Genomic DNA, 25,482 nt, shown 5'->3' on the forward strand with positions numbered 1-25,482 from the left:
CAGTTCGAACAAAGCGTGAAGTCAACTGTGCCTACTCGCCGTTACGTATCCGACCTTAGCCGACCTCAATTGAGCTCTGACTGACCGTAGGCCGGGGCAGCGTAGTCTCCGTGTCCGCCGTAAGGCGTGCGGTCGTAGCCGGCCGGCTGGTAGCCGTAGCCGCTCTGCTGGTAGCCGTAGCCGCGGGGCTGGTGCGAGTAGCCTGCGGCGTGCGGACGGGGGCTGTACCTGCACGGGATGACGAGGCCGCGTCAATGGTGTGGGGGGGGGTGGGAGGGTGTCTTAACTGTCACTGTTCTACACTGTCTCATTCGAAAAAAAGAATATTCACAGTGAAACGATCTTGATGCTGGCTTAACATGGATGTGGAAAGGCACATCAAAGCTGACTGCCTTCTGCATCACAGCTTGCCGCACCAAATGTGGCAAAAATCATCTCGCTGTGTTTTGTTCAAGGTGACGCACCGCAACTGTAAGCATCAGCTCACCACGGCTCTCTGTGGCGCGCCCAGCCCCGCTGCACACTCACGCGTTGTCGTGGCGGTAACCCTGGTCGCGACCGGCGTAGGTCACGCCCTGGTAGCCGGCGGCGTAGCCGTAGCCGGCGGTCGGGGCGTAGCCGGAGCCGTAGCTGGGGCGAGCCGGGGCGTAGGCCGACTGATGGTACGTCTGCACGGGCTGGTAGCTCGGGCGGTAGCTGCTCTGATGGGGCGCGGCGTACCCCTCCGAGGCGTAGCTAGCCGGGCCGTGGTAGGGCGAGACGGGGGCGTAACTGGGGGCGGCGCCGTGGTAGGAGGAGCTGGGCGAGTAGGCCGGCTCGGCGTGGTACGAGGGGCCCGACGAGTAGCTAGTAGACGGAGCGCGGTAGGACGAGGAGCTGGACGAGTAATAGGGGGACGGAGCGTGGTACGAGGAGCCCGACGAGTAGCCAGTAGACGGAGCGTGGTATGACGAGCTGGACGAGTAGGTGGGGGACGAAGCGTGGTACGAGGACCCCGACGAGTAGCCAGTAGACGGAGCGTGGTATGACGAGCTGGAGGAGTACGAGGGGGACGGAGCGTGGTACGAGGAGCCCGACGAGTAACCAGTAGATGGAGCGTGGTACGACGAGCTGGAAGAGTAAGTGGGGGACGGAGCGTGGTAGGACGAGCCAGAGGCGTAGCCAGCCGACGCCGCGTGGTAGGAGCTGGCAGGGGCGTAGGTGGTGGAAGGAGCGTGGTACGTCGACACTCCGGAGCTGAAACGAGGCCGAGATGTCAAACGAAGTCAGCTGAATTCCTAAAAATATTCATGGAGTCGGTTATACGTTGCCCGTGTGTGCATGCCGCACGAAAATGTAAAATTAGCTCGAATAAGGTATGCTCAAACCAATTTCATCCAAATCATCCTAAAATGGTGAATATGGCACGACACCCCCCCCCCCCCCCCACACTTCCATTTCCACGGATCAGACTCTTTACCTACTGCCGGCATCTCAGTTGGTTGGTTCTCCCTAGCATTTGGCAAAGGGAGGTGACAGCGATCAGCGACTTACTGCACCGAGCCGAGGCTGCTGTGGGAGAAGCTGGTGGACGAGCTGTCCGTCTTCAGGTCCTCAGCCGCCTTCTTCTCCTCGGCGGCCAGGCAGGCCGTGGCCAGAAGGCCTACCACAAACAGCTGCCGACAGAGCGGCCGGTCAGGTCAAGGCATGGCATGGCAGGACAGGTCAGGCAGGGCACGGAAGTGCAGGGCAGGGCAGGGCAGGGAAGGACAGGGAAGTGCAGGGCAGGTACGTGACAAAGCCACAACCGTAGCATCGTTCGATTCTTTAATTTCTCGCGTTATTGGCGAATTTTGCCATAGTGGGTTATTGTTTGATTCAACACACGTTTATATTACACTACTTAAACAGTGAAAGAAGTAACTATTTGGGTAGACTCGTAGAAACTACACCACATTAATTCGTTTGAAGATGTCTCGCCGAACGAGTTCAATTTTTGACACCTACGGCCGGTGACACCTACGGCTGTTTGGGGTTTACCAAATGACCGTCTGAGGTGACGTGAGATGAGATGGCCATTTGAGGCCATAGACGTTTTGCCAAAATATTCGGTAAAAAAATATTTCACATATGTATGTCAGTAACAAGTGCAGACAGACAGAAACGAGTTGGTATACCTTACATGTTTTCAAGCGTGTGAATTATCGACGTTACGTGATCAAACTGAACCAAAAACATCGAGGTGGCAGCCTTCCTTTGATCTTATTTGAACCTGCCCTGACCTGACCTTTTCCCATGACCCTGATCGGCAATATTGTATGGCTATGTGTGGTGTGAAAATGCTTGGCCTCCTTGTTTCCAGCTATAAAGCTCTATAAACATGATGACGATGGTCTGAAAGATCTGAAGGTATTCGATGGCTTGGTGATTTTGTTTCACCATCATCACCCCAATAGACAGCACGCTAAATCCAAGGCTTTTAAAATTATTGCATCGCCATGAGAAAACTCTAGTAAATTATGGAACCGAGATCAAGTGAGAGAGCAAGACGCAAGTTTCTCTTTATGTAAGCCAAAATCCATTTTTCCGAAGCTACCTACTCCATTAATATTGTTCCCGATCTACGCACCATGACATGAAATCTGCCTGAGTAAAGCTTACTTAGAGTGCCCCTGTGCTAGAACAGTAGATAGTGTAGTTGAATACCAATCTCAATAGTGTTGTTGCCTCGTCATGAAAGGGTGTGTTCGACGCCATGAATTTTTAGAGCTACATTAGTTCTCAAATGCATAGATATTTTTCACATTTTTCCTGTGTAATGGATATCCGTTTCTTCATACATAAGTGTGAATCTTGACACCTTTTTTGCGGAGCCACCGCTCACAGAAAACGAAATAAAGGCGATTTGTTTTAGACTGTCGTGAGACAGGCACCAATGGGGGGGGGGGGGGCAATGGGCATTATAAAGCAAATTTGCTTTAGAGCTGTCATTTATCAATCTTACCAGACGGGTCAGCAAGTTGAGGGCGGCTCATGATCACCGATGCTTTTGGGCGGTCCGATGTTGATTTTCTATGGATCAATGAAGCGACGTGATCCTCATCACCGATAGACGAGTCTAGCATCGAGTCACGTGACGTCGAGAAGGCTGTATGCGGTCTGGCACGGACTAAGTCAATCTTCTCTAGACAGTAGCAGCTGTCCTCACAGAAAACTTTGATACCCGAACCTCGTGTTTTTAACCTGTCGGCGTCAATAAGTCTAAACATTCAGTTTTTAACTGCTGAAACTGTTGGAAACAGTGGTCTTCAGCAAGCAATGTCAGTCGGCTAAGTATACAAGTATTTTTTTTGTCCCAAACTAGAAATGAAATATAGCCATAAATGGGTAAACTTGATCATGTTTTCGCAGACTATATTTGATTTGATTTTCTTCATGTGGTTTTAAGGTTTTGACAAAGCATGAGCCACGTGACCAAGAGTTCAGAGTCAAAGGCTTACGGTATTGTCACTGGCAGTGAAGGGTGTACAGCCAACTGTTGATAAAGATAGGCATTCGTTTGACTTAGAATCCGAAATATCGCGGGAGAGGTTAGTGCACCAGCCCATTCGAGGGTGCACAAATACAGGCTGGATGTGCTCGTTACCTGATGTGGCGGCTCCTGTCCACACGGCCCCAACTCACCTTACTGAACATGTTTGACGCTTGTGAGTCCGACTGCAACGTTCACTGACTGCAGCTGAGGTCTGCGTCTCCCTTATATACCGCCAACCGCGCCACACCACTTTCCCGCCTCTAGCCCGGGGCGTCGGCACGCGCCAAGGCTGACACCCACCCAGAGACCCACCGCCCCCTCGGCTGACTTGAGAGGGGGGGGGGAGGCGTGGCCGGGGCGTGGTACTCTGGCAGGCAATCTTCATCCCGGTCATGACCTATGATGGCTGGGTGTGCGGTCTTTCTCATGTGCGATCACACAGGGGCGTCTCTTTACCACTGTGATGAGGCACACGAGGTGGGGGAGCGTTTGGATGAAGACTTCTGCGCTGAGAAATTGGCGGAGGGTGAAACACTCACAAGACCACTTGCGCGCGATGTGAAGGAGAGTTTGAATGAAGACTTCTGTGCTGAGAAATGGGCGGAGGTGGGGGGGGGGGGGGGGGGGGGAGCACTCGCAGGACCACCCACGCTCGACGTCAGTCCCGTTGCTGTCAACGGGACTGACCCAGTGTTCATATATGAGGTCAGAGGCGAAGGGCAGGAAACGATTACTCCCGCCTGGATCAGGCGTTTTCATGACGTGAACGCATGGGTCGATGCGACGCAACCCCAGGCCTGCCATTTTAAAGCGTCTCGAATAAAAATGGCTTTGGATTAAGCTCAGTTAGTTTTGAGACGGATAAAAGTTACCAGTTTTGTTTTGATGTGCCAATAAGTGATTCTGTTTAGCTCAGACAAGAGCCAATTGTCAAATCGAACTAAGCTACTTCAGCACGCCAATATTCACGACGCCACACAACCTTACATAATTAAAACCATAATGGAGTGCTCGTGATTCATTTGGAGAAAACTGACATGGGGTTCATGTGCTTGAAGGCAACATTGATGATGCAGAGTCCCGTTACGTGACGGTAACGTCACTGCCACACGCCAACGGGAAATTTCTCGGCTCCCGCCCGCCGTCCGGGCCGGCCGCAAATTGCCGTTGAGTGTCTCTAATAAAACATGTCGCTCCTTAGTAACTATATATGCCACAGACATATGGTTAGTGTCGAAACATCCGTAATGAATACCCCTGAGCCTACTGAGAATTCAAGCTCACTTGCACGACACGCCTGGGATCATTTGGACAAATTCCTTGGGCAAGTTCGCCTCCCTCTCCAACTATCGGGGAGAGGGCATCCATGACGTGTATTATTTACTTGATGTGCTTTTTCGATCGGTAAGTCGCAAGCGCCATAGATGTAAAGATGATGGATTTATTGACTGTTTAAACTGTTGTTATTATCGACGTAACTGTGATTGGCGCTCTCATCGTCGTTTATGGATTGTGGATTAGATGAATCTGTGACGCCTGCACTTTTTTTCCAAAGATGTCACATTGTATGAAGTGACGATGTTGAAAATGTAGCATCCATGCTGTCAAAGGTCGCATCGAACGCTCCCAACCAATCTCGCATGCAGAAAAGGTCTGAGCCACTACCCTAAGTCTTGTTTACCTGATAACAATGTAGGGCAGAGAGGCCCAAGATACGCGAGATCTTACAACATCAAATAGGGTCATTTCTATTACAATAACTAGACCATGCTGATGCAGGACGTCTTCATTCTTGGTGATGGTGATATTCAAGTCAGGTCTTGTCACGGCATGCGCATACAGCATTTCCCCGAGAACATTCTGTTCAGCTAATTAAGAAAATGTTTCAAAGCTTTAACATCGTCACTCAATACATTACTGTTTCAGTTGAAGAAACCTCCAGATATCAATAGAACAAAGACATTTTGGCCACCGTTGAAATAAAGTTGGCGAAATCCGGCAACTGATTTTTGGGGAGAGGCACATCACTAGCAGGACCCCACGGTAACACTGTGTCCTCCGTCCCCCACCAAGAGTCTGGCTGTGCCCTTGACCCCAGGGGAGGATCCAGGACTTCATAAGACTCCAGGTGTGTATGAGATCTTGGGGTCATGATCCAAAACCTTTTTGGGCACATGTCTACTTGAGACATAGCAGATCATCTTTTGATTTATTTAACCTCCTGTACCTGACTTTGCTTGGCACGTTAAATTTGCAGTAGGCCGAATTTCCAGTCGGTGGCCAGTTATTTAACCTCCTGTACCTGACTTTGCTTGGCACATTAAATTTGCAGTAGGCCGAATTTCCAGTCGGTGGCCTCAGCTGATCAGATGCTCTGAACCTCTTTGATGTTAAGGTCAGACGGGATTTCTTGTTTCGGTGAGGTGTTTTGGTATTTTTGATGTTCCGAACAGATGTTATTTGGAACGCCAGAAATCCCAGAATTTTGTAGGTATTGCAAGTTGTGTTTTGAACAAATTTTGCGCACCAGAAGAAATGGCATTTGCCATTGATCTCTGTTAGAATAGATCGAGTGCTTAATGGATATGCCGTGAGCATATCAGATTTGTTAATAGAGTTTTTGGCTGAAGAGCCGCACCCAGGCCTGGAAGCGTATGACAATGCGTGCTGCGCGATAGTTTGGTGACAGGCAGTGAGTAGTAATGACTCAGGTGACTCAAGACTCTAGTCCGACCAGTGCCCGAAGCAAAGTCCGGTCCACTCCGGTCCACCGTCGACTCGTGCCCGATGATCATGGAACACTGATAATGTAGCCACTGACAATATGTATGACACAACAACGATGAAGGTGTATTGAAGAAATTTTACCCTGCAGTTGACTTTGTCCAGCATTCTAACTTTAGCCTGAGAGAGATAAATGACTCCCCCATCTTTTAAAGCGTTGTGTTAATGATGGAGTCCTACGCAACTTCACAGGCTTGACCTTGACCTGAACCGATAGTAGCATCGGCGGTGACACGTGTGGAGGACGTTGTTTTGCAAAATGAATGAGTGGGGCTGATTAGTGAAAAATGGTTCTACACCAATACATTAGGTCAACAAAGGGGTTGAAGCATAAGTTGCGGAGATTTAAGGCCTCAAAACATCAAACGGCATGCCGTGCGTGTTCTAGAACTGTATCTCCAGTTAAGGTTGCATGGTGTGCTTGTCATGTCTAGTCAACAGAGGTCCAAGGCCAGTCAGCGGCCCTCAAATATCATTACCTTTTTAACGCCTTACCGCAGCATGTCAAGAATTTGTGGTGTACACTTAGTGGAATCAAAACGAGCAAACATGCGCTTTCACCTAATAACGTAACCCCCGTTCTGCCCCCCCCCCCTACCCTTTTTCTGTGGTTTCTTTAAAACGGCTAGCTGTCGGTGGTTGAACACTCGAAATTTTTCTCAACATTTGTTACCACAGACTAAGCCAAATCTTAGGATCCATGGTATGGGCAGGAGCAGTACCAGTGCTCAATATTGGTAGGGAACTCAAGTGAGATTTCACGGTTATAGCAGGATGGTGACTCTCGGAGTTGTAGGCACTGCCTAGCATTCGCTGGACATACCCGTACTTCCGGCAAATAACACAGCTGAAACAAGAGTGTGAAATTGCAAGATACGAAACAGCATGGCAAAAGCGGTTCCAGCACTCCAAAAAGCTGGAGTTTCAAACCGTGTCAAATGCATTACGGATGCAAAATGTAAAGATGTAAAAAACGTTGTGGTAAGTTGATGCAGAGCTTTGCATTCAAGGTGAAATTTAAACAAAACATGCATACACAGTAGGAAAGGGGTGACCCAGTTTTGCAACAGTGTTGTAAACGAATACAGGGTCATACTAAACCATCTTCTTTTTGCACCGAGCTAAATCCAGGGCCCATTATACTCCCTTTCCATGCCCATGTAGTGCAGAAACACAATATTGACTTGTATGAGCAATGCTGGGACGATACAAAAGGCGAGCGACAGGCGACATAAGTCGCATCAGGCTTTGATCATGTTTCAAGGGAGTGTTCCACATTTGAAGTTTGAAGCAAACACCACATATGAGAAAATAACCTCATTTACAACTACTGCTATACGTTTAATTGGAAGCATTCTTTACACAAAAATGCTCACTATATAGTGTATCTGCTGTTCATTATGTGATTGTTTGACTGCTCCATAGAACATTCGCATGACAGCATTCGTTTGTAGTTCTTCAACCTTCCGAGAGGTGGCGCGCGGCGACCCTACATGTGTGCTGAATCAAATATTTTTCGCTGCACGTGCTTTGGCCTGTTCTCGTGGTGCTCTTGCCTAATCATCTACGGCTTTAAGGCGCGTACTTCTGTTCACATGCGTTATTATGGCACTTATATTAAGCTATTCGATGTTGGGGATGGGCTGACGGGCTTGGAGCGCCCACCTAATTTTGGTATGCGGTGCACGGGCTTACGTAGGTAAACCATCCCGTTGTCTGTTACGTCATGATAGTGGTATGTTATCTCACGACTGACTGAGCACAGTCCTCTGTGAACGTAAAGAAACAGAGAACACAACTCAAAAGTTTATTTGCAGCGCACAAATCACTCGGCACACTCGCTGATGTCAGGTACGTGACAAAAATCACTCTACATTCCTCCGCCACTCCGCAGCAGATATCAACAGCGCTAAACATGATTCATACGCATGCATTGCCTGTATTTAATGCAGCGCAATAAATGAAGTGTTTCTAGCAGCCGAGAAAGGTAGAGTGGATCGATGCTTTCGTTGCCTAGACCTTCTTCAGCAGATCCAGGCCTCTTTCCTGGGAGCCAGTCAACGCTCTAGTAGTGGGAGGGCTCTGAAATGTACAAACAATCACTTATGTACACTCACTTCGTGAAACATTGCATTCAGTCGATATGAGGCAATCCCTTGAGAACGAGACAATGCCGTCATAAACACGCCCCGCCAGAACAGGGGCCGAGTAGTCACATTTATCCGAGGTAATCAGTACCTCGTGTTGTGGAAGGCTGCAACAGGTCTAAGTCTGTAATCTTCCGGGGTGGTGATACGTTTTAGCACGGACAACATTTGTAATTCATTTGCTGTTTAGAATCGCCCTGGCGTAACAGAAGCATCGAGTGAAAAGGAAACAGTCTTAGTATCTCTGCATAGATCATACGTCAACAAATGACGAGGAAGTAAACGTTATAAGCGTCATTAGTGACTACCTGGAGCTGCCTGAAAACAGAGCGTCCAGGCGCCAAGCACAGTCCGTTCGAACAAAGCGTGAAGTCAACTGTGCCTACTCGCCGTTACGTATCCGACCTTAGCCGACCTCAGTTGAGCTCTGACTGACCGTAGGCCGGGGCAGCGTAGCCTCCGTGTCCGCCGTAAGGCGTGCGGTCGTAGCCGGCCGGCTGGTAGCCGTAGCCGCTCTGCTGGTAGCCGTAGCTGCGGGGCTGGTATGAGTAGCCTGCGGCGTGCGGCCGGGGGCTGTACCTGCACGGGATGACGAGGCAGAGTCAATGGCGGGGGGAGGAGGGGGTCTTAACTGTCACTGTTTTACACTGTCTCATTCGAAAAAAAATACTCACAGTGAAGCGATCTTGATGCTGATGCTGAAGCTGATCTTGATGCATGGATGTGGAAAGGCACGTCAAAGCTGACTGCCTTCTGCGCCAGAGTTTGCTGTACCAAATGTGACAAAAATCATCTCGCTATTTTTTGTTCAAGGTGGCGCCCCGCTACTGTAAGCATCAGCACACCACGGCTCTCTGTGGCGCTCCCAGCCCCGCTGCACACTCACGCGTTGTCGTGGCCGTAACCCTGGTCGCGACCGGCGTAGGTCACGCCCTGGTTGCCGGCCGCGTAGCCGTAGCCGGCGGCCGAGGCGTAGCCGGAGCCGTAGCTGGGGCGAGCCGGGGCCTAGGCCGACTGGTGGTACGTCTGCACGGGCTGGTAGCTCGGGCGGTAGCTGCTCTGATGGGGCGCAGTGTTCCCCTCCGAGGCGTAGCTAGCCGGCCCGTGGTAGGGCGAGACGGGGGCGTAGCTGGGGGCGGCGCCGTGGTAGGAGGAGCTGGGCGAGTAGGCCGGCTCGGCGTGGTACGATTGGCCCGACGAGTAGCTAATAGACGGAGCGCGGTAGGACGAGGAGCTTGACGATGAAGAGGGGGACGGAGCGTGGTACGAGGAGCCCGACGAGTAGCCAGTAGACGGAGCGTGGTATGACGAGGTGGAGGAGTACGAGGGAGGCGGAGCGTGGTACGAGGACCCCGACGAGTAGCCAGTAGACGGAGCGCGGTACGACGAGCTGGAAGAGTAAGTGGGGGACGGAGCGTGGTAGGACAAGCCAGAGGCGTAGCCAGCCGACGCCGCGTGGTAGGAGCTGGCAGGGGCGTAGGTGGTGGAAGGAGCGTGGTACGTCGACACTCCGGAGCTGAAACGAGGCCGAGATGTCAAACGAAGTCAGCTGAATTCCTAAAAAATTCATGAAGTTGGTTATACGTTGCCCGTGTGTGCATGCCGCACGAAAATGTAAAATTAGCTCGGAAAATGTGTGCTCAAACCAATGTTATCATAATCATTATAAAATAATGAGTACGGCACGACCCCCCCCCCCCCACACTTCCATTTCCACGGATCAGACTCTTTACCTACTGCCGGCATCTCAGTTGGTTGGTTCTCCCCAGCGTAGGGCACAGGGAGGTGACAGCGATCAGCGACTTACTGCAACGAGCCGAGGCTGCTGTGGGAGAAGCTGGTGGACGAGCTGTCCGTCTTCAGGTCCTCAGCCGCCTTCTTCTCCTCGGCGGCCAGGCAGGCCGTGGCCAGAAGGCCCACCACAAACAGCTGCCCACAGAGCGGCCGGTCAGGTCAAGGCATGGCATGGCAGGGCAGGTCAGGCAGGGCACGGAAGTGCAGGGCAGGGCAGGGCAGGGAAGGACAAGGAAGTGCAGGGCAGGTACATGACAAAGCCACCACCGTAGCATCATTCGATTCTTTAATTTCTCGCGTTATTGGCGAATGCTGCCAGAGTGGATTATTGTTTGATTTGATACACGTTGATATTACACTACTTGAACAGTGAAGAAGTAACTACTTCGGTAGACTCGTAGAAACTACACCACATGAATTCGTTTGAAGTTGTCTCGCCGAACGAGTTTAATTTTTGACACGTACGGCCAGCCCGGCTGTTCGGTGTTTACCAGATGACCGTTTGAGGTGACGTGGGATGAGATGACCGTTTGAGGCCATAGAAATTTGCCAAAATATTTGGAAAAAAATAATAATTCGGTAAAAATAAAAATAATTTTCGTTATAAAGAATAGCCCCAAAAAATTAAAATAAGAGGAAACATATGTATCTCAGTAATAAGTGCAGACAGACAGAAACGAGTTGGTGGGCCTTACATACTTTCAAGCGTGTGAATTATCTACGTTACGTGATCAAACTGAACCAAAAACATCGAGGTGGTAACCTTCCTTTGATCTGATTTGAACCTGACCTGACCCGACCATATCCCATGACCCTGATCTGCAATATTGTATGGCTACGTTTGGTATGAAAATGCTTGGTCTCCTTGTTTCCAGCTTAAAAGCTCTACAAGATGCTCTACAAGAACAAGATGACGATGGTCTCGAAGATCTGAATAGTATTCGGTGGCTTGGTGATTTTGTTTCACCATCATCACCCCAATAGAGGGCACGGTAAATCCAAGGCTTTTAAAATTATTGCATCACCAAAATAAAACTCTAGTAAATTATGGCACCAAGATCAAGTGAGAGAGCATAAGGCAAGTTTCTCTTTGTGTATGCCAAAATCCATTTTTTACGCAGCTACTTAGTTTATTAATATTGTTCCCAATCTACACACCATGACATGAAATCTGCCTGAGTAAAGCTTACATAGATTGCCCCTCTGCTAGAACGCTCGAAAGCATAGTTGAATACCAATCTCAATAGCGTTGTTGCCTCATGAAAGGGTGTGTTCGACGCCATGAATATTTAGAGCTACATTAGTACTCAAATGCATAGATCTTTGTGACATTTTTCCTGTACAATGGATATCCGTTTCTTTGTACATAATTGTGAATCTTGACACATTGTGTTGCGGAGCCATCGATCACAGAAAACAAAATTAAGGTACTTTGTCGGTAGCCTGTCGCGAGACACGTACGAAGGGAGCAGCAATGCACATCATAAAACAAATTTGCTTAAGAGCTGCTAGTTATCAATTTTACAAGACGGGTCAGCACGTCGAGAGCGACTCGTGATCACTAATACTTTTTGGCGGTCCGATGTTGATTTTCTTTGAGTCAATGAAGCCACGTGATCCTCATCACCGATAGGCGAGTCTAGCATCGAATCACGCGACATCGAGAAGGCTGTATGCCGTCTGGCACGGACTATGTCAATGTTCTCTAGACAGCAGCAGCTGTCCTCAAAGAATACATACTTTAAAACCCAAACCTCGTGTTTTAACCTATCGGCGTCGATTAAGTCCGAACATTCAGTTGTATAGAGCATATTCAGCATAGGACAACCGCTGAAACTGTTGGAAACGGTCGTCTTTAGCAAGCAATGCCAGTTGGCTGAGAATACCTTACAGTCTTAGTTGTCTCAAACTCGAATAAAATGTAATAACAAAGGAGCAAACTTGACTATAGTTTTGCAGGCTATATTTGGCTGTATCTTCTTTATGTGGTTTTTCGATTTTGACAAAGTGTGAACCATGTGAATAAGTGTTTAGAGTCAAAGGCTTACGGTATGGTCACTGGCAGGGAAGGGTGTACAGTCAACTGTTCATAAAGATGTATAGTTGCCGAGACAGTCTGCTATCGATAAAATAGTAAATTTCTGAGGGGTGATGATCCATGGAACAAACGTGATGGTACCTCATTAAATTACTTAATCACACGCACACACACTGCCATGTTGTACGAAATCAGCGAAATTTGTATGCAAGATAGGCATTCGCTTGAAAACGAAATATCGCAGACAGGTTAGTGCACCAGCCCATTCGAGGGTGCACAAATACAGGCTGCATGTGCTCGTTAGCTGTTGTGGCGGCTCCTGTCCACACGGCCCCAACTCACCTCACTGAACATGTTTGACGCTTGTGAGTCCGACTGCAACGTTCACTTACTGCAGCTGAGCTCTGCGTCTCCCTTATATACCGCCAACAGCGCCACACCACTTTCCCGCCTCTAGCCCGGGGCGTCGGCACGCGCCAAGGTTGACACCCACCCAGAGACCCACCGTCCCCTCGACTGACTTGAGAGGGGGGGGGGCGTGGCCGGGGCGTGGTACTCTGGCAGGCAATCTTCACTCCGGTCATGACCTGTGATAGTTGGGTGTGCGGTCTTTCTCATGTGCGATCATACAGGGGCGTCTCTTTGCCACTCTGATGGGGCACAGGATGTGAGGCAGCGTTTGGATGAAGATTTCTGTGCTGAGAAGTGGGTGACGGGTGGAGCACTCGCAGGACCGCTCATGCGCGAGGTGTTTTATCATGCATGTCAACGGGACTGACCCAGTGTTCATACACGAGGTCAGAGGCGAAGAGCAGAAAACGATTACTTCCGCCCGGATGAGGCGTTTTCATGATGCGAAACGTATAGGTTGATGCGACGGAACCCAGCCCCTGCCATTTCAAATTTTTTGAATAAACATGGACTTAAGCACGCCTAATGTTTACGGCGCCACACACCATTGCAGAATTGCAACTATAAAGAAGGCTGCTTTGATTCAATTTGGAGCAAACTGAGATGGGGCTCATGTGCTGGAAGGCAACATTGATGATGTAGAGTCCTGTTACGTGAACGGTAACGTCACTGCCACACGCCAACGGGAAATTTCTCGGTTCCCGCCCGCCGTCCGCGTCGGCCGCAAATTGCCGTTGAGTGACTCTAATAAAACATATCGCTTCTCAGTAACTATATATGCTGACAGACATATCGTTGGTGTCGAAACATCCGCTAATGAATACCACTGAGGCTACTGAGTATTCAGGCTCATTTGCACGACACGCCTGGGATCATTTAGTCAGATTTCTTGCGCAAGTTCACCTTCCTCCCAACTATCGGGGAAAGGGTTTCCATAACGTGTGTATTATTAAGTTGACGTGCTTTTTCAATCGGTAGGTCGCAAACGCCATGGATGTGAAGATGATGGATTTATTGACTGTTTAAACTGTTGTCATTATCGACGTGGCCATGATTGGCGCTCTCGTCGTCGCTAATGGATTGAGCATAGATGAGTCTGTGACGCCTGCACTTTCTTTCGTCAAAGATGTCACAATGCATGGAATGACGATGTTGAAAATGTCGCATCCATGCTGTCAAAGGTCGCATCGAACGCTCTCAAACAATCTCGCATGCAGAAAACGTCAGAGCCAGTAGCCTAAATATTGTTTACCTGGTAACAATGTAGGGCAGAGATGTCCCAGACAGGCGAGATCTTGCAACACCAATTAGGGTCATTTCTATTACAATAGCTGAACCATGTTGCTGCAGGGCATCTTCCTTCTTGGTGATGGTGATATTCAGGTCAGGTCTTGTCACGGCATGCGCACACAGCGTTGCCTCGAGAACATTCTGTTCAGCTAATTAAGAACAAGTTTCAAAGCGTTAACATCGTCACTCAATACATTACTGTTTCAGTTGAAGAAAGCTCCAGATATCAATAGAACAAAGACATTTTGGCCACCGTTGAAATAGAGTTGGCGAAATCCGGTAACTTATTTTTGGGGAAGGGCATTTCACTAGCAGGACCCCACGGTAACACTGTGTCCTCCGTCCCCCACCAAGAGTCTGGCTGTGCCCTTGACCCCAGGGGAGGATCCAGGATTTCATAAGACTCCAGGTGTGATCCTGGGGTCATGATCTAAAACCTTTTTGGGCACATGTCTACTTGAGGCATAGCAGTTCATCTGATGGTTTACTTCACCTCCTGTACCTGACTTTGCTTGGCACATTAGATTTCCAGTAGGCCGAATTTCCAGTCGGTGGCCTTAGCTGATCAGATGTTCTGAACCTTTTTGATGTTTAGGTCAGACGGACTTTGCTGCTGGGGTCAGGTGTTTGGTATTTTTGATGTTCTGAAAAGATGTTATTTGGAACGCCAGAAATGCCAGAAGTTTGTAGGTATTATAAGTTGTGTTTTGAACAAATTTTGCATGTCAGAAAAATTGGCATTTGGCATTGATCTCTGTTAGAAGAGATGAGTGCTTTATCGATATGCCGTGAGCATATCAGATGTTTTAATATAGTTTTTGGCTGAAGAGCCGCACCCAGGCCTGAAAGCGCTTGCGTGCTGCGCGATAGTTAGGTGACATGCAGTGAGCAGTAATGAATCAGGTGACTCAAGACTCTAGTCCGACCAGTGCCCGAGGCAAGGCCGGTCCACTCCGGTCTGCCGTCGGCTCGTGCCCGATGATCATGGAACACTGATGATGTAGCCACTGACAATATGTAAGACACAACAACGATGAAGGTGTATTGAGGAGATTTTACCCACCAGGTGACTTTGTCCAACATTCTAACTTTGGCCTGAGAAAGATAAATGACTCCCCCATCTTTTAAAGCGTTGTCTTAGCAAATGGAGTCGCGCGCGACTTCACAGGTTTGACCTTGACCTGAACCGATAGTCGCATCGGCAGTGGCACGTGTGAAGGACGCAGTTTTGCAAAATGAATGAGTGAAGCTGATTAGTGAAAAATGGTTCTTCACCAATAGCTTAGGCCAACAAAGGGGTTGGAGCCTAAGTTGCGGATATTTAAGGCCTCAGAACATCAAACGGCATCCCGTGCGTGGTCTAGAGCTTTATCTCCGATTTAGGTCGCATGGTGTACTTGTCATGTCTAGTCAACAGAGGTCAAAGGCAGTCAGCGGAGCTCAAATATACTTACCTTTTCAACGCCTTATCGCAGCATGTCAAGAATTTGTGGTGTACACTTAGTGGAATTGAAACCAGCAAACATGTGCTTTCACCTAATAATGTAACCCCGTTCTGGGCCGGAGAATGGATTCCCCCCCCCCCCCCACCCTTTTTCTGTGTTTTCTTTAAAACGGCCAGCTGTTGGTGGTTGAACACTCGAAATTTTTCTCAATATTTGTTACCACAGACTGAGCCAAATCTTAGGATCCATGGTATGGGCAGGAGCAGTACCAGTGCTCAATATTGGTAGGGAACTCAAGTGAGATTTCACGGTAATGGCAGAGTGGTGACGCTCGGAGTTGTACGCGCTGCCTAGCATTCGCTGGACATACCCGTACTCCCGGAAAATAACACAGCTGAAACAAGAGTGTAACATTGCAAGATACGACGCAGAATGGCAAAAGCGGTTCGAGCGCTCCAAAAAGCAGGAGTTTCAAACTGTGTCAAATGTATTACGAATGCAAAATGTAAAAGTGTAAAAGACGTTGTGGTAAGTGGGTGCAGAGCTTTGCATTCAAGGTGAAATTTCAACAAAACACGCATAAACAGTAGGAAAGGGGTGACCCAGTTTGGCAACAGTGTTGTAAAGGAATACAGCGTCATACTAAACCGTCTTCTGTTTGCTCCGAGCTGAATCCGAAGCCCATTATATTCCCCTTCCAGGCCCATGAAGTGCAGAAGCACAACAATCACTTGTATGGGCAATGCTGGGACGATACAAAAAGCGAGCGACAGGCGACATAAGTCGCATCAGGCTTGGAGCATGTTTCAAGGGAATGTTCCACATTTGAAGTGTGAAGCGAACATAAGATATGATGAAATAACCTCGCATACAACTAACGGTATACGTTTAAGTGGAAACATTTTTTGCACAAAAGGGCTCACTATTTAGTACATCTGCTGTTCATTATGTGATTTTTTGACTGCTCCATAGAACATTTGCACGACAGCACTCGCTTGTAGTTCTTCAACCTTCCGAGAGGTGGCGCGCGGCGACGCTAGATGTGTGCTGAGTCAAATATTTTTAGCTGCGCGTGCTTTGGCCTGATCTCGTGGTGCTCTTGCCTATTCATCTACCGCTTTAAGGTGCGTACTTCTATTCACATGCTTTATTATGGCACTTTTACTAAGCTCTTCGATGTTGGGGATGGGCTGACGGGCTTGGAGCGCCCACCTAATTGTGGTATGGGGTGCGCGGGCTCACGTAGGTAAACCATCTCGTTGTCTGTTGCGTTCTGAGAGTGGTATGTTATCTGACGATTGACTGAGCACAGTCCTCTTTGAACGTGAAGAAACAGAGATCACAAATCAAAAGTTTATTTACAGCGCACAAATCACTCGGCACACCCACTGAGGTCAGGTACGTGACAAAAATCACTCTACATTCCTCCGCAACTCCGCAGCAGACATGAAGCAGCGCGAAACATGATTCATACGCATGCATTGTCCTGTATTCAATGCAGTGTAATAAATAAAGTGTTTCTAGCAGCCGAGAAAGGTAGAGTGGATCGATGTCTTCATTATCTAGACCTTCTTCAACAGATCTAGGCCTGTCCCTGGGAGCCAGTCAACGCTTTAGTAGTGGGAGGGCTCTGAAATGTACCAAACAATCACTTACGTACACTCACTTAGTGAAACATTGCATTCAGTCGATATGAGGCAATCCCCTAAGAACGAGACGACTACTGTCACAAACACGCCCCGCAAGAAGAGGGGTCGAGTAGTCACATTTATCTGAGGTAATCAGTACCTCGTGCTGTGGAAGGTTGCAGCAGGTCTAAGTCTGTAGTCTACCGGGGTGGTGATACACTTCAGCGCGGAAAACATTTGTAATTCATTGGTTATTTAGAATCGTCTTGGCGCAACAGAAGCATTGAGTGAAACAGAAACAGTGTTAGTATCTCTGCATAGATCATACGTAAACAAATGACGAGGAAGTAAACGTTATAAGCGTCATTAGTGACTACTTGGAGCTGTCTGAAAACAGAACGTCCAGGCGCCAAGCACAGTCAGTTCGAACAAAGCGTAAAGTCAACTGTGCCTACTCGCCGTTACGTATCCGACCTTAGCCGACCTCAATTGAGCTCTGACTGACCGTAGGCCGGGGCAGCGTAGCCTCCGTGTCCGCCGTAAGGCGTGCGGTCGTAGCCGGCCGGCTGGTAGCCGTAGCCGCTCTGCTGGTAGCCGTAGCCGCGGGGCTGGTACGAGTAGCCTGCGGCGTGCGGACGGGGGCTGTACCTGCACGGGATGACGAGGCCGCGTCAATGGCGTGGGGGGGGGGAGGGTGTCTTAACTGTCAGTGTTCTCCACTGTCTCATTCGAAAAAAAAAATACTCACAGTGAAACGATCTTGATGCTGGCTTAACATGGATGTGGAAAGGCACATCAAAGCTGACTGCCTTCTGCATCACAGCTTGCTGTACCAAATGTAACAAAAATCATCTCGCTGTGTTTTGTTCAAGGTGGCGCACCGCAACTGTAAGCATCAGCACACCACGGCTCTCTGTGGCGCGCCAGCCCCGCTGCACACTCACGCGTTGTCGTGGCCGTAACCCTGGTCGCGACCGGCGTAGGTCACGCCCTGGTAGCCGGCGGCGTAGCCGTAGCCGGCGGCAGGGGCGTAGCCGGAGCCGTAGCTGGGGCGAGCCGGGGCGTAGGCTGACTGGTGGTACGTCTGCACGGGCTGGTAGCTCGGGCGATAGCTGCTCTGATGGGGCGCGGCGTACCCCTCCGAGGCGTAGCTAGCCGGGCCGTGGTAGGGCGAGACGGGGGCGTAGCTGGGGGCGGCGCCGTGGTAGGAGGAGCTGGGCGAGTAGGCCGGCTCGGCGTGGTACGAGTGGCCCGACGAGTAGCTAGTAGACGGAGCGCGGTAGGACGAGGAGCTGGACGAGTAAGAGAGGGACGGAGCGTGGTACGAGGAGCCCGACGAGTAGCCAGTAGACGGAGCGTGGTACGACGAGCTGGACGAGTAGGTGGGGGACGGAGCGTGGTACGAGGAGCCCGACGAGTAGCCAGTAGACGGAGCGTGGTACGACGAGCTGGAGGAGTACGAAGGGGACGGAGCGTGGTACGAGGAGCCCGACGAGTAGCCAGTAGACGGAGCGTGGTACGACGAGCTGGAAGAGTAAGTGGGGGACGGAGCGTGGTAGGACGAGCCAGAGGCGTAGCCAGCCGACGCCGCGTGGTAGGAGCTGGCAGGGGCGTAGGTGGTGGAAGGAGCGTGGTACGTGGACACTCCGGAGCTGAAACGAAGCCGAGATGTCAAACGAAGTCAGCTGAATTCCTAAAAAAATTCATGGAGTCGGTTATACGTTGCCCGTGTGTGCATGCCTCACGAAAATGTAAAATTAGCTCGGAAAAGGTGTGCTCAAACTAATTTCATCCGAATCATTATAAAATAGTGAATATGGCACGACCCCCCCCCCCCCCCCCACTTCCATTTCCACGGATCAGACTCTTTACCTACTGCCGGCATCTCAGCTGGTTGGTTCTCCCCATCGTTTGGCAAAGGGAGGTGACAGTGATCAGCGACTTACTGCACCGAGCCGAGGCTGCTGTGGGAGAAGCTGGTGGACGAGCTGTCCGTCTTCAGGTCCTCAGCCGCCTTCTTCTCCTCGGCGGCCAGGCAGGCCGTGGCCAGAAGGCCCACCACAAACAGCTGCCCACAGAGCGGCCGGTCAGGTCAAGGCATGGCATGGCAGGGCAGGTCAGCAGGGCAAGGGAGTGCAGGGCAGGGCAGGGCAGGGAAGGACAGGCATGTGCAGGGCAGAACAGGGCAGGGCACGTATATGACAAAGCCACCATCGTAGCATCGTTGGATTCGTTAATTGTTCGCGTTACTGGCAAATTCTGCCAGAGTGGATTAGTGTTTGATTCGATACACGTTGATATTACACTACTTGAACAGTGAAAAAGTGACTACTTGGGTAGACTCGTAGAAACTACACCACATTAATTCGTTTGAAGATGTCTCGCCGAACGAGTTGAATTTTTGACACGTACGGCCAGCCCGGCTGTTCGGTGTTTACGAGATGACCGTTTGAGGTGACGTGGGATGAGATGACCGTTTGAGGCCATAGAAATTTGCCGAAATATTTGGTAAAAAATAATAATTCGGTTTAAAAAAAAATTCGGTATAAGAAATAGCAAAAAAAAAATTAATAGGAAGAAACATATGTATCTCAGTAATAAGTGCAGACAGACAGAAACGAGTCGGTAGGCCTTACATGTTTTCAAGCGTGTGAATCATCTACGTTACGTGATCAAACTGAACCAAAAACATCGAGGTGGTAACCTTGCTTTGATCTGATTTGAACCTGACCTGACCCGACCTTTTCCCATGACCCTGATCTGCAATATTGTATGGCTACGTTTGGTATGAAAATGTTTTGTCTCCTTGTTTCCGGCTAAAAAGCTTTATTAACATGATGACCATGGTCTGGAAGGTCTGAAGGTATTCGGTGGCTTGGTGATTTTTTTCACCATTATCACCCCAATAGAGGGTACGCTAAGTCCAAGACTTTTAAAATTCCTGCATCACCAAAATAAAACTCTAGTAAATTATGGCATCAAGATCAAGTGAGAGAGCATAACGCAAGTTTCTCTTTATGTAAGCCAAAATCCACTTTTTTCCGCAGCTACTTATTCCATTGATATTGTTCCCGATCTACACACCATGACATGAGATCTGCCTGAGTAAAGCTTACATAGATTGCCCCTCTGCTAGAACGCTCGATAGCGTAGTTGAAAACCAATCTCAATAGCGTTGTTGCCTCGTCACGAAAGCCATGAATATTTAGTGCCACATTAGTACTCAAATGCATAGATATTTGTAACATCTTTCCTGTACAATGGATATCCGTTTCTTTGTACATAATTGTGAATCTTGACACATTGTGTTGCGGAGCCATCGATCACAGAAAGCAAAATTAAGGTACTTTGTCGGTAGCCTGTCGCGAGACACGTACGAAGGGAGCAGCAATGCACATCATAAAACAAATTTGCTTAAGAGCTGCTAGTCATCAATTTTACAAGACGGGTCAGCACGTCGAGAGCGACTCGTGATCACTAATACTTTTGGGCGGTCCGATGTTGATTTTCTTTGAATCAATGAAGCCACGTGATCCTCATCACCGATAGGCGAGTCTAGCATCGAATCACGCGACATCGAGAAGGCTGTATGCCGTCTGGCACGGACTATGTCAATGTTCTCTAGACAGTAGCAGCTGTCCTCAAAGAATACATACTTTAAAACCCAAACCTAGTGTTTTTAACCTATCGGCGTCGATTAAGTCCGAACATTCAGTTGTATAGAGCATATTCAGTATAGGACAACCGCTGAAACTGTTGGAAGCGGTCGTCTTTAGCAAGCAATGCCAGTTGGCTGAGAATACCTTACAGTCTTAGTTGTCTCAAACTTTAATAAAATGTAATAACAAGCGAGCAAACTTGACTATAGTTTCGCAGGCTATATTTGGCTGTATCTTCTTTATGTGGTTTTTCGATTTTGACAAAGTGTGAACCATGTGAATAAGTGTTTAGAGTCAAAGGCTTACGGTGTAGTTAAAGGCTTACGGTATAGTGAAGGGTGTAAGGTCAACTGTTGATAAAGATGTATAGTTGCCGAGACAGTCTGCTATCGATAAAATAGTAACTTTCTGAGGGGTGATAATCCATGGAACAAATGTGATGGTACCTCATTAAATTACTTAATCACACGCACACACACTGCCATATTGTACGAAATCAGCCAAATTTGCATGCAAGATAGGCATTCGCTTGAATACGAAATATCGCAGACAGGTTAGTGCACCAGCCCATCGAGGGTGCACAAATACAGGCTGCACGTGCTCGTTAGCTGTTGTGGCGGCTCCTGCCCACACGGGCCCAACTCACCTTACTGAACATGTTTGATGCTTGTGAGTCCGACTGCAACGTTCACTGACTGCAGCTGAGCTCTGCGTCTCCCTTATATACCGCCAACAGCGCCACACCACTTTCCCGCCCCTAGCCCGGGGCGTCGGCACGCGCCAAGGTTGACACCCACCCAGAGACCCACCGTCGCCTCGACTGACTTGAGAGGGGGAGGGGCGTAGCCGGGGCGTTGTACTCTGGCAGGCAATCTTCACTCCGGTCATGACCTGTGATAGTTGGGTGTGCGGTCTTTCTCATGTGCGATCATACAGGGGCGTCTCTTTGCCACTCTGATGGGGCACAGGATGTGAGGCAGCGTTTGGATGAAGATTTCTGTGCTGAGAAGTGGGTGACGGGTGGAGCACTCGCAGGACCGCTCATGCGCGAGGTGTTTTATCATGCATGTCAACGGGACTGACCCAGTGTTCATATACGAGGTCAGAGGCGAAGAGCAAAAAACGATTACTTCCGCCCGGATTAGGCGTTTTCATGATGCGAACGCATAGGTTGATGCGACGGAACCCCAGCCCTGCCATTTCAAATTGTTTTGAATAAAAATGGACTTACGCACGCCAATGTTTACGGCGCCACACAACATTGCAGAATTGTTACTATAAAGAAGCGCTCTTGATCAATTTGGAGAAAACTGAGATGGGGTTCATGTGTTTGAAGGAAACATTGACGACGTAGAGTCCTGTTACGTAACGGTAACGTCACTGCCACACGCCAACGGGAAATTTCTCGGTTCTCGCCCGCCGTCCGCGTCGGCCGCAAATTGCCGTTGAGTGACTCTAATAAAACATATCGCTCCTCAGTAACTACATATGCTGCAGACATATCGTTGGTGTCGAAACACCCCTAATGAATACTTCTGAGCCTACTGAGAATTCAGGCTCACTTGCACGACACGCCTGGGGCCATTTGGCCAAATTTCTTGCGCAAGTTCGCCTTCCTCTCCAACTATCGGGGAGAGTGGATCCTTAACGTGTGTATTATTTACTTGATGTGATTTTTCAATCGGTAAGCTGCAAGTGCCATGGATGTGAAGATGATGGAGTTAATGACTGCTTATACTGTTGTCATTATCGACGTAACTATGATTGGCGCTCTCGTCGTAGTTAATAGATTACGCATTAGGTGAATATGTAACGTCAACAATGTTTCCCAAAGATGTCACAATGCATGAAGTGGCGATGTTGAAAATTTAACATCAATACTGTCAAAGGTCGCATCAAACGCTCCCAAACATTCTCGAATGCAGAACACGTCAGAGTCGCTAACCAAAATATTGTTTACCTGGTAACCATGTGTGGCAGAGGGGTTCAAGACAGGCGAGATCTCGCAGCATTAATTAGGGTAATTTATATTGCAATAACTGGGCCATGTTGCTGCAGGACATCTTGCTTCTTGGTAATGGTCATATTTAGGTCAGGTCTTGTCACGGCATGCGCATAAAGCGTTTCCCGAGAACATTCTGTCCAGCAAACTGAGAAAAAAGTTTCAAAGCTTTAACATCGTCACTCAATACATTGCCGTTTCACTTGAAGAAAGCTGCAGATAAGAATAGAAGAAATCAATTCTGTCCACCGTTGAAATAAAGTTGGCGAAATCCGGTAACTCATTTTAAGGGGAGGGGCATTTCACTAGCAGGACCCCACGGTAACACTGTGTCCTCCGTCCCCCACCAAGAGTCTGGCTGTGCCCTTGACCCCAGGGGAGGATCCAGGATTTCATAAGACTCCAGGTGTGTATGAGATCCTAGGGTCATAATCCAAAACGTTTTTGGGCACATGTCTACTTGAAGCATAGCAGATCATCTCATGGTTTACTTCACCTCCTGTACCTGATTTTGCTTGGCACATTAGATTTTCAGTAGGCCGAATTTCCAGTCGGTGGCCTCAGCTGATCAGATGCTCTGAACCTCTGATGTTCGGGCCAGACGGGATTTCCTGTTTAGGTGAAGTGTTTTGGTATTTTTGATGTTCCGAACAGCTGTTATTTGGAACGCCAGAAATGCCAGAAGTTTGCAGGCATCGTAAGTTGTGTTTTGAACAAAGTTTGCGTGCCAGAAAAAATGGCATTTGGCATTGATCTTTTTTAGAAGAGATCGAGTGCCTAATGGATATGCTGTGAGCATATCAGATGTTTTAATATAGTTTTTGGCTGAAGAGTGGCACCCAGGCCTGGAGGCCCTTGACACTACCTTCCGCGTGATAGTTAGGTAACAGGCAGTAACCAGTAATGACTCAGGTGACTCAAGACTCTAGTCCGACCAGTGCCCGAGGCAAGGCCGGTCCACTCCGGTCTGCCGTCGGCTCGTGCCCGATGATCATGGAGCACTGAGAATATAGCCACTGACAATATGTAAGACGCAACAACGATGAAGGTGTATTGAGGAGATTTTACACAGCAGGTGACTTTGTCCAACATTCTAACTTTGGCCTGAGAGAGATAAATGACTCCCCCATCTTTTAAAGCGCTGTCTTAATGATGGAGTCGCACGCGACTTCACAGGCTTGATCTTGACCTGAACCGATTTTTGCATTCCCCGTGGCACGTGTGAAGGACATAGTTTTGCAAAATAAATGACTGGGGCTGGTTAGTGAAAAATGATTCTACACACCAATGAATCAGGCCAACAAAAGGGTTGGAGCCTAAGTTGGGGATATTTAAGGCCTCAAAACATCACACGGGAATCCCGTGCGTGGTCTAGAGCTTTATCTCCGACTTAGGTCGCATGGTGTGCTTGTCATGTCTAGTCAACAGAGATCAAAGGCCAGTCAGCCGAGGTAAAATGCCATTACCGTTTGAACACCTCATCGTAGCGTGTCAAGAATCTGTGGTGAACACTTAGTGGATTCAAAACGAGCAAACATGTGCTTTCACCTAACAATGTAACCCTGTTCGGGGCCGGAGAATGGATTTCTCCCCCCCCCCCCCCACATACACTTTTTCTGTGGTTTCTTTAAAACGGCTATCTGTTGGTGGTTGAACATTCGAAATTTTCCTAAATATTTGTTTCCACAGACTGAGTCAAATCTTAGGATCCATGGTATGGGCAGGAGCAGTTCCAGTGCTCAATTTTGGTAGGGAACTCAAGTGTGATTTCACGGTTATGGCAGGATGGTGACTCTAGGAGTTGTACGCACTGCCTAGCATTCGCAGGACATACTCGTACTTCCGGCAAATAACACAGCGTAAACAAGAGTGTGAAATTGCAAGATACGACACAGCATGGCAAAAGCGGTTTCAGCGCACAAAAAGCAGGTGTTTTCAAACCGTGTCAAATGTATTACGGGTGCAAAATGTAGAGATGTAAAGACGCTGTGGTAAGTTGATGCAGAGCTTTCCATTCCACATGAAATCTAAGCAAAACATGACATATGCTCTAACAACGGAGTGCCCCAGTATGGCAACAATGTCGTAAAGGAATGCAGCGTCATACTAAACTGTCTACTCTTTGCTCTGAGCTGAGTCCGGAGTCCATTATATTCCTCTTCCATTCCCATGTAGTGCAGAAACACAACATTGACTTGTTTCAGCAATGCTGGGACGATACAAAGGGCGAGCGACAGGCGACATAAGTCGCATCAGGCTTGGAGCATGTTTCAAGGGAGTGTTCTACATTTGAAGAGTTGGAAGAGAGCATCAGATGTGATGAAGTAACCTCACTTACAACTGGTAGCATCCGTTTAAGTGGAGAAAAAATATCTAAAGAATAAAAGTTCACTTTTTAGTACATATGCTGTTTATTATGTCCTTGTTTGACTGCTCCACAGAACACTTGCATGACAGCATTCACTTGTAGTTCTCCGATCTTCCGAGAGGTGGCGCGCGGCGACGTTAGATGTGTGCTGAATCAATTTTTTTGGCTGCGTGTGCTTTGGCCTGTTCTCGTGGTGCTCTTGTCTTTTCATCCACGGCTTTAAGGCGTGTATTTCTATTCACATCCTTTATTATGGCACTTTTATTAAGCTATTCGAGGATGGGCTTGGCTGACGGGCCTGGAGCGCCCACCTAATTTTGGTATGGCGTGCACGGGCTCGGAGATGCTGCAATATTGAGCCTCATTTCCTCAGGCCGTCTAAAACTGGTCGGGGTCCTGTCA

General features: G+C 48.7%; 1 protein-coding gene and 1 long non-coding RNA gene across 2 annotated transcripts; both read right to left on the reverse strand.

Moving 5' to 3' along the window:
- Nucleotides 1–735: 735 nt before the first annotated feature.
- LOC119093787 (glycine-rich protein HC1-like) lies at nucleotides 736–3,691 on the reverse strand. Its single transcript, XM_037216800.1, has 4 exons — nucleotides 3,664–3,691; nucleotides 1,534–1,655; nucleotides 822–1,236; nucleotides 736–771 (listed from the first exon to the last, which is right to left on the reverse strand). Exons 1-4 carry the CDS (start codon nucleotides 3,673–3,675, stop codon nucleotides 736–738), a joined length of 585 nt encoding a protein of 194 aa, XP_037072695.1. The 5' UTR covers nucleotides 3,676–3,691.
- Nucleotides 3,692–16,914: 13,223 nt separating this feature from the next.
- LOC119094376 (uncharacterized) lies at nucleotides 16,915–18,113 on the reverse strand. Its single transcript, XR_005093763.1, has 3 exons — nucleotides 17,996–18,113; nucleotides 17,557–17,699; nucleotides 16,915–17,053 (listed from the first exon to the last, which is right to left on the reverse strand). It is a non-coding gene; the product is annotated as an uncharacterized LOC119094376 (long non-coding RNA).
- Nucleotides 18,114–25,482: the final 7,369 nt, after the last annotated feature.

This window comes from Pollicipes pollicipes, unplaced genomic scaffold (genome assembly GCF_011947565.3).
Source record: "Pollicipes pollicipes isolate AB1234 unplaced genomic scaffold, Ppol_2.1 Scaffold_1600;HRSCAF=1878_pilon_pilon_pilon, whole genome shotgun sequence".
Classification (NCBI taxonomy): Eukaryota; Metazoa; Arthropoda; class Thecostraca; order Pollicipedomorpha; family Pollicipedidae; genus Pollicipes; species Pollicipes pollicipes.